At 37.5% G+C, this 17660-nt stretch overlaps 2 protein-coding genes across 2 annotated transcripts in view; both read left to right on the forward strand.

Moving 5' to 3' along the window:
- LOC137410608 (NPC intracellular cholesterol transporter 1-like) overlaps nucleotides 1–17660 on the forward strand; it is a 31843-nt gene that overhangs the window by 1316 nt on the left and 12867 nt on the right. Inside the window, exons 2-14 of the mRNA XM_068096052.1 lie at nucleotides 2194–2359; nucleotides 3250–3416; nucleotides 4349–4498; nucleotides 6848–7078; nucleotides 8548–8736; nucleotides 9406–9512; nucleotides 10304–10480; nucleotides 11781–11916; nucleotides 12019–12162; nucleotides 14914–15005; nucleotides 15199–15299; nucleotides 15427–15608; nucleotides 15765–15899. Coding sequence (XP_067952153.1) covers nucleotides 2194–2359; nucleotides 3250–3416; nucleotides 4349–4498; nucleotides 6848–7078; nucleotides 8548–8736; nucleotides 9406–9512; nucleotides 10304–10480; nucleotides 11781–11916; nucleotides 12019–12162; nucleotides 14914–15005; nucleotides 15199–15299; nucleotides 15427–15608; nucleotides 15765–15899 — 1977 coding nt within the window. The remainder of the gene's footprint in view (nucleotides 1–2193; nucleotides 2360–3249; nucleotides 3417–4348; nucleotides 4499–6847; nucleotides 7079–8547; nucleotides 8737–9405; nucleotides 9513–10303; nucleotides 10481–11780; nucleotides 11917–12018; nucleotides 12163–14913; nucleotides 15006–15198; nucleotides 15300–15426; nucleotides 15609–15764; nucleotides 15900–17660) is intronic.
- LOC137410566 (uncharacterized) lies at nucleotides 2584–3156 on the forward strand. The gene has a single exon (XM_068096004.1). It carries the CDS (start codon nucleotides 2584–2586, stop codon nucleotides 3154–3156), a length of 573 nt encoding a protein of 190 aa, XP_067952105.1.

The following is a 17660-nucleotide window of genomic DNA, read 5'->3' on the forward strand; positions in this document are numbered from 1 at the left end:
TGGCTTTGCTAGCGAAGCAATTATCATTCAGATTTATACAAACTAAGTTTGTTATTTTGTTATCATTTGCTATTAATGGTACACAAAGTGATACAAATGTCAAAAGTAGTTGGTTGAAACTTAATGTCTCGGCATTCATTGGTCAAAATGCATGTACATTTTAACCAGTTATATAGGACTATGCTTAACATTGCCTGAGATTTCATAATAAGACGGCTCTACTAGTAATGGCAGTGTTAACAGATTGTTTCCCCTGAACATGGCTCAATAGGATACTCAAGGCTAGATAGCGATAACAAATGATAACAATTAGATATACTGATATGATCTGTTGGTTACCAAATATTTTTGTAACTACATCACCTCACATCAGCTCGATGCCTTTTTTGATGGCTTGTACACTTGCTGGCTGTCATCACATTTCAAACCACTTGAAATATCATTAGAATTAGATTAAACTGCTAAATTACTATTCATATCTTCATAAAATACTCTTCAAATCATACCATGCTTTGAATGTGTTGGTGAAGTTGTAAGTTATATTGGATAGTTTTGAGAAAAAGACATACAAAATGAACTTGTGATCGTTGTAACCAAGCAAAACACTTCAGTAGTCAACTTCAATTGTGCATACATTGTATAAAAAATTAAGTGCAGTAGATGCTCATATAACGTAAACCCTGTATGACATAAATTCTGTGTAACGTAAAGAACTTATGTAAAGATTTGGCTTCCGACTAGGTAAACAATTCCATATAAAGTAAAAATCGGGTCTGTGCAAGTTCTCAAATTTGATTTGTATAACAAGAATCTCTTAGTTAGCCTTGACAATATTGTTTTCTCTCTTGCCACATTTAGGAGAGAGAGAATGGCATACAGGATTACGTATCACTATTATATATACTAGTACTCTGACCGCCTATTGCGCTGTGAGAGATCGTCAGGTGTGCCGATAAAGTATGGAGAATAAGTAGCTGCACAAGTATTCGGGAATACTTCAGGCGGTCGATTGGTACAAGTGTCTGGGTGTTGGTATACCAAGCTGAATGTCACGAGTTGCAGTCTCATCGAAAGCAAGCTTTTATCCTACCCTCTAACCCTGGCCGACAGATAGATAGATAGACCGATGCCGCACGTATTAAATTAAAAAAAGTTTATTTTAGCCATATAAAATATTTTCATTATCTTAATATATTTTTTTTATGGCATAGACCTTGTTATCTAAAAAAAGTGAAAAATTTGATGGGAATTGACATTGAAGGTGTGCCTTCCACTTATCTTATTGTAAAATTTCTAAAAATCATGGACCCTAAACCGAGTGAAAATGATAAGAGAAAGGTTGTCAATAAATACCAATAATATCACATTTAGTGTACAGTAATTAAATTAAAAAGTAAAGTCTAGTATTTTCCCTTTTTTAAAAACCAAAGCGGTGAGATCACGAAGATCTTAGAATGGATTAGGCAAATACATGAATGGTACTGCTTGTATAAAATAAAATTCCTATGACATAAACCTTCCAATAATAGATTGTTTATGTTGTAGGAGCATCTACTGTATTAAATTATTTCAGAGTTTTGTTCCAAGTTTAAATACTCCTATCATGCAGGTGTGTTTGAACAGGCAATAAAATTCAGTTTGGATTGTCAGAGGAGCATACAAAAACACCTACCAATAAACAACGTACCAATAAACACTTACCAATACACACCTTACCAATGAACAACTTACCCGTAAACAACTCACCAATAAACAACTTACTCATAAACATCTTTGTATTTCTGCGGGTTGCTCTCATATTTATTAGCATTAATATAAAACAAAAGTAGACTGCCAAGCATTATGTGAAAAGAGATAAAATTGTTGAATGTCAGGGTGGGTAATACCTTTGAAAAAAACCTGCGATTGGCTTGTAAGTACATATTTCCTTATTTTGAAAGATCTTCACCAAATTCTTATGTATGGTGCTGATAGGATCTCCCAAACAGGTATCATAAGCTGCTTAGTGATTTTGAATAGCTACGTACAGACATGGCTGATTGGTTATTGATACCTCTAATGGTAAGTCTATAAACCTTGGGCATGGCTACTAAGTGTTCACTATAACTTGCACCATATCAGCCGTACATGGTGATACGTATAAAGCTATTGTCTGTGCTGCAATAGTTTACCATCATGTAACTCCCATTTTAGTTGTGCTGGACGATCATTGTTTGCAATGCAGACTGCATTTGGTATGATGAATGTCCCAATGGAGGACAAACGACAAACTGTTTATATGAAGGACCTCCAAGGTTGATGACCAATAATGACGCCAGCGAGCTGCTAAAGAACTACTGCCCATCGTTATTTGTTGGAAGTGAGTCTTGGTTTACATCTCAATATATTTTCTCTAATTATCATTATGCTAAAGTTGCATAGGCGATTAAAGTACATATCAATAATCTATTGTCAAGCAACGGTGTTTACTGCATGTGGTATAACTATGATGCACTCTGTGTAGTGGTATGTTTTAATTTGCTGTACTGCATCACTAGTTGCGTTCGATATTATTAAACATGACACATCAGTTGCCTAATTATCATGCCTCTGTCATCTTTGATCACGCCCATGTCATCTGTGATCATGCCTATGTCATCTGTGATCATGCCTATGTCATCTGTGATCACGCCTATGTCATCTGTGATCACACCTATGCCATCTGTGATCACACCTATGTCATCTGTGATCACGCCTATGTCATCTGTGATCATGCCTATGTCATCTGTGATCATGCCTATGTCATATTTGATCATGCCTATGTCATCTGTGATCATGCCTATGTCATCTGTGATCATGCCTATGTCATCTGTGATCATGCCTATGTCATCTGTGATCATGTCTATGTCATCTGTGATTATGCCTATGTCATCTGTGATTATGCTTATGTCATTTGTGATTATGCCTATGTCATTTGTGATCATGCCTATGTCATCTGTGATCATGCCTATGTCATCTGTGATCATGCCTATGTCATCTGTGATCATGCCTATGTCATCTGTGATCATGCCTATGTCGTATTTGATCATGTCTATGTCATCTGTGATCATGCTTATGTCATCTGTGATCATGCTTCTGTCATCTGTGATCATGCTTATGTCATCTGTGATGTTTTAAATTTTGAAAGTCATGAATTAGCTCCCTAACTTCTTCCTTTATCACCTCTCCATGAATGTCTCTAACTAATAAATTTCTTTTTACTCACTGCAGATGAAAAGAATCCAACAACGTGCTGCAGCGATCACCAGGTCTATACATTTGCTCACAATATGGGACCTCCGCAACAGTTTTTTTCGCGCTGCCCCTCCTGTTACCAGAACTTTGTTAATCTTTTCTGTTACACAACCTGTCATGTAAACAGCTCAACATTCATGTCGGTAAGTGAAATACTAGTTCACCTTTTTAACCCTAAAGCAAAGGGCAGAGATCGTGAGTGATCATAGTTGTTTACACAATTGCTTTTAATATCGTTTTACCATTATCCCACTAGAACTGACCACAGTCCTAGTGGGCTGTTCTAGTGGTCAGTGCATGTCCATGTATGAGATACTCACAGGAGTGTCTGCTAATTCAACTATTTGTTTGTCACATGCATGTATTTGATTTATTATGTATGCACAGTTTATTAGTGTGCCGCAGCTCTTATAACTTCCTTACTACTGGCTAGAATATTGACCTGGTAGCTGGTACTGTCCCGAGCATGCCCTGTATCAACACTGATTGTAACAATTGCAACATATACAACATATCGTATGCAGTCTCATTACACACATACATGTATATACAGTCTCATTATACACATATATACAGTCTCATTATACACATATATACAGTCTCATTATACACATATATACAGTCTCATTATACACATATATACAGTCTCATTATACACATGTATACAGTCTCATTATATACATGTATACAGTCTCATTATACACATGTATACAGTCTCATTATACACATGTATACAGTCTCATTATACACATATATACAGTCTCATTATACACATATATACAGTCATTATACACATATATACAGTCTCATTATACACATATATACAGTCTCATTATACACATATATACAGTGTCATTATACACATGTATACAGTCTCATTATATACATATATACAGTCTCATTATACACATATATACTGTCTCATTAATAACAGCTCACCCTAATCTATGTTTTAGAGAATTTTAAAGCAGTGTGTTTTTATTTTGGTGGTTTGATGTAGACATGTTTATGTATTTGCCCTTCATCACCATTCAGGTGTTCAACTTTGTTGAATGTTCTCCCTTGTGTTCTACAGCCTACAATATCTTTACCATACACTGGGCCAGCGTCAGAGACCAACGCCACTTCCTCTGTAATGGAATGTGATGTTGCCGTTTCTAGCTATTTTGCGGATGGCATGTTCAACTCCTGCAAGGATGTTCAGTTCCCAAGCAACAACCAAAAGGTAGCTCTTTTTTCAGTTCATTCTGTAAAGATTAATAAAGCAAGCGCTTGATTGGTGTTTTCCACCCAATCGATAAAAGCCACACCAGTTCAGCTGAGGATATACAAACCATTCTAATCTTTCACCCACTTGTTAATTTTAGCCATTATAACGATTACATTTGTCTCATTTGCATTTGTTTATGACTACTATTTATCTCTATGTCTGTATACATTTGTCTATGACTACTACTCATCTCTATGTCTGTATACATTTGTCTATGACTACTACTTATCTCTCTGTCTGTATACATATGTCTATGACTACTACTTATCCGTATGTCTGTATACATTTGTCTATGACTACTACTCATCTCTATGTCTGTATACATTTGTCTATGACTACTACTTATCTCTCTGTCTGTATACATTTGTCTATGACTACTACTTATCTCTATGTCTGTATACATATGTCTATGACTACTACTTATCCGTATGTCTGTATACATATGTCTATGACTACTACTTATCCATATGTCTGTATACATTTGTCTATGACTACTACTTATCCATATGTCTGTATACATTTGTCTATTACTACTACTTATCTCTATGTCTGTATACATTTGTCTATGACTACTACTTATCTCTATGTCTGTATACATATGTCTATGACTACTACTTATCCATATGTCTGTATAATATTTGTCTATGACTACTACTTATGTCTTTATACATTTGTCTACGACTACTACTTATTTCTATGTCTGTATACATATGTCTATGACTACTATTTATCTCTGTGTCTAGTGACTAGTTTAGCGAATCTTCTCTATCTCTGCACATGCAGGTCAAGGCCGAAGCAGATTGCTGAAACACTCCTCAAAAGTTCTATCGTGTTTATAAACCTGCATTAATTTTCAAGTGGTGGCTATAGAATTTCACTAGTCGGTTGGTGTGTTTCATCTTGTCAGGTTGCGCTGGGTCTATATGCCTCCTTTGGGCAAACTGGGCACTTTAAAAACGTGAAATCATTCAGATGGTTTCATGAATAAATATTTTGAACAGACAATCTTTTCAAACAGGCAACAGATAATCTATCTCTAAAAGTGCGATTCTAGTATGACTTTGTAATTCCTTTTTTATGTTTCCACTTGATATTTAGCAAATATTATGAATATTTCGGTCCAATTTTTGTCTTAAAATGTTCACAAACTTAGTATTTTGTTAAAATTAAACAAAATATTATTGAAGGCCCTATTGGTAACATCATGCGCTACTAATAATACATTAACTTTGTGAGCTGTAAGTTAAGTATTAAAGGTTGACTTGCAACAAAATTCACATTACAGTTATTTGGGATCAAAAGATTCACCATGTCTTACTCTGTTGTGTTGTAAGTGCCAAATATGTGGAAATGTGATTACAAGCTCTTAAAAGCTCAAAAACGAAAAGCTGCCGTAGATTGGAATCTCTTTCGATGACGTAGCCACGAAATTTGGTTATCGTCTTGTCACGTATGTTCTCATGTGAATTGAAAGGCCAATACAAACCTCAATATAAAACTTATCGTTGTACTAGTTTATGACAAACACTTCGAGTTTTACCGAAGACCCCGTATCAAATATAGATGCTCGCTACTTTACAGTTTTGTTTCGGCCTGGTCTAATTGGCAAGTCGTAATCTGATAAAGTGACCCAATACTTCGCAAATAATTTTTGCAGCACTTTTCGATTATCACAGGTGACCAACAGGCTCGTCATGATTATCAGACAATGATATGTACTCCTTCGAGGTAAGGTTAAAAAGTTAAATGAATTTTTACGGTAAGTTATAAGATATCAGTGCTAAAAGTGACAGCATTACAATGACGATAAAACAGACGCGTAAGAACAATAGACATGGTTTTATTGAATGCGTGAAGTATATTTGTGAAAATATTTCGACGAATAAGGTTGCATGAAGGTGTAAACAGAAACCATCTCTCACAAATGCGTCATATTTGAGCCGTTTTGGAAAGAGAATCCAAACTACGGCGGTCTCGCGTGGCTGCGCTTAACTGTTCGTTTTTGAGCTTTTAAGAGCTTGTAATCACATTTCCACATATTTAGCACCTCCAACACAACAGAGTAAGACATGGTGAATCTTATGATACCAAATAACTGTAATGTGAGTTTTGTTGCAAGTCAACTTTTAACCATTCATGGTAATTTGAGGTCGAACTCCTCTGGTATGTGGCTTTATGCAATAGACATAGAATGTAGATGATTGATAGGACCAGCAGCAGCGGTAGTGTTGGAGTTCCTAACGAAGGCATCTGGCACTTTACACCAGTCTTATCATAGACATACGCAGGAATCCTATTTTGTAGGCTATTGGTATATTGTGTGGCACGACTGGCGACACCTGCAGCCCTAAGATTTGGCTTGACTTTTTGGGTGACAACTCTGCCACTCCATTCACCATACATTTCACCATAACTGACACCCCAATCAAATCAACTAACTACAATGGGAGTGAGGTCATGCTGACCCCCCTCAATGAAACAAGCTTCTCGTGTACTGACAGACCAAGTGCTGATGAATCAACTTGCAGCTGTCAGGTATAGTACTTTAGCTGTTAGGTGCTTTATTGAAAACAAATAGTGGATTGTTGTCTAAAAATGATAGTGATTCCAAATTCACTTGGAGTGTGAGTTGCAAGTTAACATAGATCCCATTTGTTGTATATATCTGGCTATATCTATATATATATATTTGTTTTGTATATATATATAATACAGTTTTATCAAATTTTACACTGCTCTTTTATTATCTATTTTATATTTATCTTGATCTGGCCCCAAAGTTATACATTGACAAATACAGTCAAACATGGATAACTCGAACTTCACGAGACCGAGCGAAAGTGTTCAAATTATCAGAGCGTTCAAGTTATCAGAGCACTGTTACAAGTCCATGTATTTACTTATTTATTAGTAGATACATGTACATATACAAACTATAATATAAATCAAAAGCACAAATGGCTTATTTCAAATTAAATGCTTCTAATGTAAAGTTTAAAACGTTTTTTATCAAGGAGTATAGAGATTTTTCTATCACTTGAGATTAGTTTGTTGTTTGAGGTGATGTTATGCCAAGACGTTTTTTAGATTGACATTGGCAAAACTTGATCGTTGTTGAAATGCTCAAAAGAAAAGACATCTTTTTCTTTTGAGCGTTTTACCCACGATCAATTTTGCCGATTTTTCTTGAAGTTTATGCAAAGATTACCTCACTTTTAACTATGAGGTCAACAGAACACTATTTTCTCATGAAAACCTCAATAAATAATATTCACAAACAAACTTTACCTTGCTTCCGAAGGGCGATCGCTAAAGGATGTTTGGTATAAATCAAATTTCACCAAACCTTTAGAAAAGTCGTTGACAAAAATATTTTGCCGATGTTGGTAATAACGACGCTTATGAATTACGAAAAGTTGAGGTGTACCTCTATGGCTTGGAATAAAGTGATTTTCTAAAGCGATAACAACCGTTTCGGTAGCCGTTGGGAAAAAAGCAGTTTGAATTAACAGTGTTAAGTTCGAGTTATCTATAGCAATTTATCATTACACGGGAACGGACCAAAGAAACCGTTCGAATTAACCATGTGTTCGAGCTATCCGAGGGCTAGTTATCCATGTTTGACTGTACTTGGTAACTGACCCTAAAGGCATTTAAACAGAAGTGGCGTTCAAATTGAGGTTATGCAGTATATTCTATAATTCTACGCTTGACCCTCAATATTTGAATGACTACGTCAATTTTAAATGAATGACTGAGTGTGAATCAAAAAATTAATTTCAATATTTACATTCCTTGAAACCAAAAAGCTATTAGTATTATCGCTATTAGTATTATTGCTATTAGTATTATTGCTATTAGTATTATCGCTATTAGTATTATCGCTATTAGTATTATCGCTATTAGTATTATCGCTATTGCTTTGTTACTTTTCAATCTTGTTAATAGCCGCAAATCTGGCTTCATGTCAGGAGATAATTTAGTAATTATTTGTGCTTGTGTAGGATTGTGAGGCAGCTTGTCCTGCCCACAAAAATGTGGTGCCAGTGAAGGAGCCTTGGCAGATACTGTCTATCGAGGGAATGGTCTTCATAGCGACTCTAATCTTTGCTGTCTTTGCCGTTTTCTTTGGAACCTGTCAGATCTGGTTCCATGTCTACAAGAATGATGCACTTGGTCTCCGTCACACCATTGTAAGGGTTTGATTATCTTTTTTATTATCTAGGTGAATTCTAATGTTGTGATAGGCAGTACTAATAATATTGTTATATGCAGTACTAATAATGTTGGTATATGTAGTACTAGTAATATCGTTATATGTAGTACTAGTAATATCGTTATATGTAGTACTAGTAATATCGTTATATGTAGTACTAGTAATATCGTTATATGTAGTACTAGTAATATCGTTATATGTAGTACTAGTAATATCGTTATATGTAGTACTAGTAATATCGTTATATGTAGTACTAGTAATATCGTTATATGTAGTACTAGTAATATCGTTATATGTAGTACTAGTAATATCGTTATATGTAGTACTAGTAATATCGTTATATGTAGTACTAGTAATATCGTTATATGTAGTACTAGTAATATCGTTATATGTAGTACTAGTAATATCGTTATATGTAGTACTAGTAATATCGTTATATGTAGTACTAGTAATATCGTTATATGTAGTACTAGTAATATCGTTATATGTAGTACTAGTAATATCGTTATATGTAGTACTAGTAATATCGTTATATGTAGTACTAGTAATATCGTTATATGTAGTACTAGTAATATCGTTATATGTAGTACTAATAATATCGTTATATGTAGTACTATCAGTATTGTGTTCTCATCATCGTTTTTAGTCTGATAAAGAAGCCAATACTAATTCACGAGACAATGAAGGTTCAGGCAATGCGTTAGAGCGCGCTGGCCTTTGGTGGGAACATCTGCTCCAATCCGCTTTCTCAAGGTTAGTAAAACCTTTATAAAGTAATAACTTAGTCCAGTGCGCCCTTAGTCCTGGCAAACCCTTTCTAGCTTATTGATTTAAACAGTTTTAATCCTATATACACATTTTGGAACAGTTAGTGGACTCATTGGGGCACAGTTAGTGGACTCATTGTGAAACAGGTAGTGGACTCATTGTGGAACAGTTTGTGGACTCATTGGGGCACAGTTAGTTGACTGATTGTGGAACAGTTAGTAGACTCATTGTGGAACAGTTCATGGGTTCATTGTGGAACAGTTCATGGGCTCATTGTGGAACAGTTCGTGGGCTCATTGTGGAACAGTTCGTGGGCTCATTGTGGAACAGTTCGTGGGCTCATTGTGAAACAGTGGACTCATTATGGAACAGTTTGTGGAATCATTGGGGCACAGTTTGTGGAATCATTGGGGCACAGTTAGTGGACTCATTGTGGAACAGTTCGTGGGCTTATTGTGGAACAGTTAGTGGACTCATTGTGGAACAGTTAGTGGACTCATTGTGGAACAGTTCGTGGGTTCATTGTGGAACAGTTAGTGGACTCATTGTGGAACAGTTTTGAGGACTCATTATGGAACTGTTCGACCCATTGTGGAGCAGTGGGTGGTATAAATTGCTGGCTGGTAGATTCAGTTGTAATTTAACTAACGATATATTTTAATAGCTGACATTGATTAATGCTTTTCCTCGTGTTTTTGTTACAATGGTGTATTATCGGCAGGGAGGAACTTATTTTTGATTGCATGCAGATGTGACTAGCGTAAATCATTTTACAGATGGGGCCGTATTGCTGCTAAATATCCATACATCATAATAGGAGTATCTCTTGTGATATGTTTCGCTTTCTCCTTTGGTATCTACTTTGCTACCGTGACAACTGACCCAGTCGAGCTCTGGTCCTCTCCAACCAGTCAAACTCGCCAGAACAAGAACTATTTTGACAAGACTTTTTCGTAAGTATCGCTACATAGTCAAGTTTGGGAGGTACTGATACAATATCTGCAAAGGAAAACGAGTTACATAGTCAAGTTTGGGAGGTACTGATACAATATCTGCAAAGGGAACGATTAAGTCTAGCTTAATAGCGTTTGAAAAGTGGCCCCCTTTAGTATCTATTGCGTGATAACTCCGCATCAACCCTAGTAAGTCATTATTGCTTCTGCAGCTTTTAATGGCTGGCAGATGATTAGCGAAGAGACCTTTTGTAAAATTATTATAAATGTTGGCTGTAGCCAGTGCTGTTCATGCTTTAATGTGCCTTGCACAGCATTCCAACTTGTTTATAAACAGCCCAGCAACATAATTCACCTTTCAGGGACCACATCATAAAATAATAGTTTTTGAGCCAAATTTGTTGTTGTCAAAGGATTTTTGCAAAGCATAGCCAATTACAAAATGCTAATGCGTCTAATACAACCATATGTTCATCTAATACAACCATATGTTCATCTAATACAATTGTACGTTCATCTAATACAACTGTATGTTCCTCTAATACAACTGTATGTTCATCTAATACAACTGTATGTTCATCTAATGCAACTGTATGTTCATCTAATACAATTGTATGTTCATCTAATACAATTGTATGTTCATCTAATACAACTGTATGTTCATCTAATACAATCGTATGTTCATCTATTACAACTGTATGTTCATCTAATACAACTGTATGTTCATCTAATACAATTGTTCTGCGTCATGTCACTTTACCATATATTTGCAAATGTTTGACCCAGAAAAAATTAATTCTGCTGCATCTTTTATATGCCAGACACAAATTTGTAAAAGCACTCTTTTCAAAGTCAAACTTTAAACTATGATATTATCATGTTAACAAACCAAAGAATGTAATCTAGCAGTATCAAATTACTGGTGTAATCTAGCGTGTAATCTAGCAGTATCAAATTACTGGTGTAATCTAGCATGTAATCTAGCAGTATCAAATTACTGGTGTAATCTAGCATGTAATCTAGCAGTATCAAATTACTGGTGTAATCTAGCATGTAATCTAGCATGTAATCTAGCATGTAATCTAGCAATATCAAATTACTGGTGTAATCTAGCGGTATCAATTTACTGGAGAATTCGGACTGTTCGACACTCACCGAGGTGGCTTTTCAAGGGAATCGTTTTAAGGGAAAGAATCATGACCTGCAGGTTAATTTTTAACAAATCTGATCATAAACTTGTTCTTTTATTTGATAATATCATGTCTCCCTCGTTAATCATAGTTCATCTTTTTTGTTTTAGACCCTTCTATCGAACTGAGCAACTTATTATAACCTTTGATAAGAAAATGTGGAAGGATTTCTCTCACCAGGACCCATACCCTGCAACTACTTTCTCGAACATCAGTGGTGCATTTAACAAAAAACTACTTGCTGAGGTCTCTATTCACTTTCGGTCATTCAGTATGTTGTTGATGAAAATCTATGTTCAAGTGAGTCTGATGTTGTTATGTGTTTATCACTATTTCTCTCTCTTGCAGCTCGTCAGCCTCCAGAATGACATCTCTGAGTTAGTTGCTCCTTACAAGGATAATGAAACAGTCAGTCTCTCGGATATCTGCTTTATGCCTCTCTACCCGGACAACACATACTGCACAATCAACAGTGCTGTCCAGTACTTTCAGGTACGGCCTCGCTATTTTCATCAGTTGCGCTGTTGCCATACTAAGCTGTGCATATCCCAACATGCACATATCCCAACATGCACATATCCCAACATGCACATATCCCAACATGCACATATCCCAACATGCACATATCCCAACATGCACATATCCCAACATACACATATCCTAGCATGCACATATCTCAACAAGCAAATATCTCAACAAGCACATATCTCAACAAGCGCATATCCCAACAAGCGCATATCCCAACCAGCGCATATCCCAACAAGCGCATATCCCAACAAGCGCATATCCCAACATGAACATATCCTAACATGCACATATCCCAACATGCATATATCCCAACATGCACATATCTCAACAAGCACATATCCCAACAAGCACATATCCTAACATGCACATATCCCAACATGAACCTATCCCTACATGCACATATCCCAACATGAACATATCCCAACATGAACATATCCCAACATGAACATATCCCAACATGAACATATCCCAACAGGACCTTTCATGGTCGTAAGCCTACACAAGGTAATGTCATGCACTGCAGAGTACATATACATGCTTAATGATAATATACCCACAGGCAGGGTTGGCGCACCCTATGTAAACATCTTGTCTAACTCAGGGCTAACTCCCAGGTTCCTCTCTCATCTGTCACTCCCAGGTCCCTCTCTCATCTGTCACTCTCAGGTCTCTCTCTCATCTGTCACTATCAGGTCTCTCTCCTCATCTGTCACTCTCAGGTCTCTCTCTCTCATCTGTCACTATCAGGTCTCTCTCCCTCATCTGTCACTCTCAGGTCTCTCTCTCTCTCATCTGTCACTCTCAGGTCTCTCCCTCATCTGTCACTCTCAGGTCTCTCTCCCTCGTCTGTCACTCTCAGGTCTTTCTCTCTCGTCTGTCACTCTCAGGTCTCTCTCCCTCATCTGTCACTCTCAGGTCTCTCTCTCATCTGTCACTATCAGGTCTCTCTCCCTCATCTGTCACTCTCAGGTCTCTCTCTCTCATCTGTCACTCTCAGGTCTCTCACTCATCTGTCACTCTCAGGTCTCTCTCTCTCATCTGTCACTCCCAGGTCCCTCTCTCATCTGTCACTATCAGGTCTCTCTCCTCATCTGTCACTCTCAGGTCTCTCTCTCTCATCTGTCACTATCAGGTCTCTCTCCCTCATCTGTCACTCTCAGGTCTCTCTCTCTCATCTGTCACACTCAGGTCTTTCTCTCTCATCTGTCACTCTCAGGTCTCTCTCTCATCTGTCACTCTCAGGTCCCTCTCTCATCTGTCACTCTCAGGTCTCTCTCCCTCATCTGTCACTCTCAGGTCTCTCTCCCTCGTCTGTCACTCTCAGGTCTCTCTCTCATCTGTCACTCTCAGGTCTCTCTCTCATCTGTCACTCTCAGGTCTCTCTCTCATCTGTTACTCTCAGGTCTCTCTCCCTCATCTGTCACTCTCAGGTCTCTCTCCCTCGTCTGTCACTCTCAGGTCTTTCTCTCTCGTCTGTCACTCTCATGTCTCTCTCCCTCATCTGTCACTCTCAGGTCTCTCTCTCATCTGTCACTATCAGGTCTCTCTCCCTCATCTGTCACTCTCAGGTCTCTCTCTCTCATCTGTCACTCTCAGGTCTCTCACTCATCTGTCACTCTCAGGTCTCTCTCTCATCTGTCACTCTCAGGTCCCTCTCTCATCTGTCACTCTCAGGTCTCTCTCCCTCATCTGTCACTCTCAGGTCTCTCTCCCTCGTCTGTCACTCTCAGGTCTCTCTCTCATCTGTCACTCTCAGGTCTCTCTCTCATCTGTCACTCTCAGGTCTCTCTCTCATCTGTTACTCTCAGGTCTCTCTCCCTCATCTGTCACTCTCAGGTCTCTCTCCCTCGTCTGTCACTCTCAGGTCTTTCTCTCTCGTCTGTCACTCTCATGTCTCTCTCCCTCATCTGTCACTCTCAGGTCTCTCTCTCATCTGTCACTATCAGGTCTCTCTCCCTCATCTGTCACTCTCAGGTCTCTCTCTCTCTCATCTGTCACTCTCAGGTCTCTCACTCATCTGTCACTCTCAGGTCTCTCTCTCATCTGTCACTCTCAGGTCCCTCTCTCATCTGTCACTCTCAGGTCTCTCTCCCTCATCTGTCACTCTCAGGTCTTTCTCCCTCGTCTGTCACTCTCAGGTCTCTCTCTCATCTGTCACTCTCAGGTCTCTCTCTCATCTGTCACTCTCAGGTCTCTCTCTCATCTGTTACTCTCAGGTCTCTCTCCCTCATCTGTCACTCTCAGGTCTCTCTCCCTCGTCTGTCACTCTCAGGTCTTTCTCTCTCGTCTGTCACTCTCAGGTCTCTCTCCCTCATCTGTCACTCTCAGGTCTCTCTCTCATCTGTCACTCTCAGGTCTCACATATCCTCCTTCACAACATTCATAAACCTTATCTTGGGTCTTCTCCACCTCTTTACTCCTGGCAATGTCCCACGCCCATTTTCCTACATACTCATAATCCCTTGTCAACATGTGTCCATACCACCTTCCATACCACCCTCGCCTCCACTCTCTCAATATCTTCCCAATCCTTTTAAGACCTGCACTTACCCTGATGTACTCATGTCTGATCTCATCCATTCTAGTCACTCCTTGTTTTTTATGTAAGCTTATGGATATTATGTTGGATATTATATCTATTGTCACTGTGTTTTATTATTATATCGATTGTCACTGTGTTTTATTATGTGTATTGTTACCATGTTTTAATTGCAGAATAACGCATCTGCTTTGGATGACATCGCTTATGACCCAACAGGCTTCGAAGTGGCTGCAGATTACATTGACCATATGAAATCCTGTACAGGGTGCGTTGTCTGTCTGTCTATGTCTTTGTATAAGTATGGCAGCAGTGAGCTATTAACAGGGGTCAGTAAAGGTTCAGTGCTATTTCTTTTTGTGTTCAAATTGTAACCAATGTACGGTTATTGGTATGTTTGAGGGTCAGGGCGCCGTGTAAGGCTTATTCCTTCTTGGTTAAATTTAGAGTTACCTTTACAGAGACCCAAGTCAGACGGTAGATGCAACAGCTTTGAAAAAGAACTGTCTCGCTCAGTATGGTGCTCCCGTCTCTCCTTGGGTCGTCCTCGGCGACTATCCAGGTTTGTAAAGTTTCTCCCTCACTCGGCTAGTGTCTCATAGTTTAATCTTAGCTTAGAGCACAGTTCAGCACGGTACGTACGTTCAACAAATATTTGTCATATCTGTCATACCTGTCATACCTGGCAGGTGACGACTACATGCTGGCCAATGCGCATGTCATCACCTTCACAGTCAACAACTACCATGACGCGGATGACCCAAAGCTTGCCAAGGCTAAGGCTTGGGAAAAGACATACTTGGAGTTCGTAGAGAACTACGTAAAGACAAAAGCCCCTGCGAAGGGAATGAAAATAGCATACAGCGCAGAGGTTGGTTATACATACGAGTCCGTTTAGACCAGTGCATTCAGTTTGTATTTGTTGAGGAAATCTTATGACCGGCCATTAAAATATACTGTTCTTTGTGAGAGCATGAGACGAGCAGAAATTAAAGCACTTGCTCATCTGTTCTTCATGCGCTTTCAGCGATCCATTGAAGATGAGCTGGCGAGAGCCAGCCAATCAGATATTGCCACAATTGCCATCAGCTACCTGCTCATGTTCGCTTATATCGCCCTTGCCCTTGGTGATTGGGTGCCTTTTGACTGCCCACAAGTGATGGTGAGTTGCCACTCTACTCATGCAAAAGGACACAATAATAACACTAATAATAACACCAATAATAATACTAATAATAACACCAATAATAATACTAATAGTTGCCTGAGTCATCGAGGTAAAATCAGCCACACATTTCCATAGCCACTACTGGAGCACACGCGCCGCAGCCGTCAGATATATACTTTACAAATTCACGCTTTTCCAAATGACGTATCTGATAAGTGTAAAGACTAGACAGTCTCCTTACACTTGTTATCATATAAAGTTTGATAAATCTATTCATTGACAGTTCTGGCAGTTCAAGAAATGTTGCATTATTATTTAATATATGAAGAAAAATGAATTGCATAAATAATTCAAGAAAATCCTAAGCTGTTGAATGTATAACTACTACAAGTATAACATGAGAGTGTTTTTTTATTTATTTGTCTAACTGGTACGAGATTTTTATGAACTTAACCACACATGTTTTACTATATTTATATACATATATTTACATCTATATTTATAGATTTACTATATTTATATACATGTATTTACATCTATATTTATAGATTTACTATATTTATAGATTTACTATATTTATATATGTTACTATATTTACATCTATTTACATCTATTTATATATTTACATTTATTAAAATGCAAAACCTAGCCTTGCTTCACCTCTTCTTCACCCCTATCTTCAATTATAAAATTAAACTAGATTAAGTTATTTATTTGCTTTCTCCGATTTCTGAGATAGCCATATGGCGCTATCGAATAGCAATACGAGGCAGTGTTACTTAGGAGCTACCCGGGAAGGTTCTAGAATTGCATGTACTTATAAAGATATCGCACGCTATATTTAGTTGTCCTGCATTCTTAATTGACGGTAACAGATGTTAATTGTGATGCTAATTTATAGACCCGCATACTGTTTATAGTAATAGGTTTTTGTCTAGTTAGCTTTTGGTCCTTGCGCTTACTGCATAGCAATTGTATTTTCTACTTGGAAGGGTCAGAAGTGTGTACTAAGAGTTAGCTAGTGATAGTGAGAATATATAATAGAGAAGATATAAATTTGGTAAGAAATTTATTAAAATTTGGCTAAGCATAAAAATGACTAAAAGTTTCATATTACACAAAAGGAGTGTAACCATAGAGTTATCTCCCCCTAGAGTGATAACTACACGAGCGTTTCCGGTGCCAACAAGGAGCGTTTAGGCCACGCCTCTTTTTTGTGCTAGGCAGTCGTAGTGATTGACTAGATCAATAACATCAGCCATGAGAAGGGTTAAACAAGGATCATGAATTCCAGTTGAGATAGTAATTAATGCTCATATTAAAGAAATGATGATTATAGTTTATTACTCTAATATATGCTTATTATTTAAAGCAATTCAATACCTACCAGGGATCGCTAAACATATTATGGAAATGTTTACTTTTTCTTTTCCATAAACATAAATATTTCCATAATTTTAGGGAAATGGATATGGAAATTTTATTTTACAAGTATGGAAATGGTATGAAAATGGAAATAATATGGAAATGAATTATGGAAATGCTATGGAAATGGAAATAATATGGAAATGAATTATGGAAATGGAATTAATATGGAAATGAATTATGGAAATGGAAATAATATGGAAATGGAAATAATATGGAAATGAAGTAGTGAAATGGAATTAATATGGAAATGAATTATGGAAATGGAAATAATATGGAAATGGAAATAATATGGAAATGAATTATGGAAATTGAATTAATATGGAAATG

Source organism: Watersipora subatra, chromosome 1 (genome assembly GCF_963576615.1).
Source record: "Watersipora subatra chromosome 1, tzWatSuba1.1, whole genome shotgun sequence".
In the NCBI taxonomy this organism is placed as follows: domain Eukaryota; kingdom Metazoa; phylum Bryozoa; class Gymnolaemata; order Cheilostomatida; family Watersiporidae; genus Watersipora; species Watersipora subatra.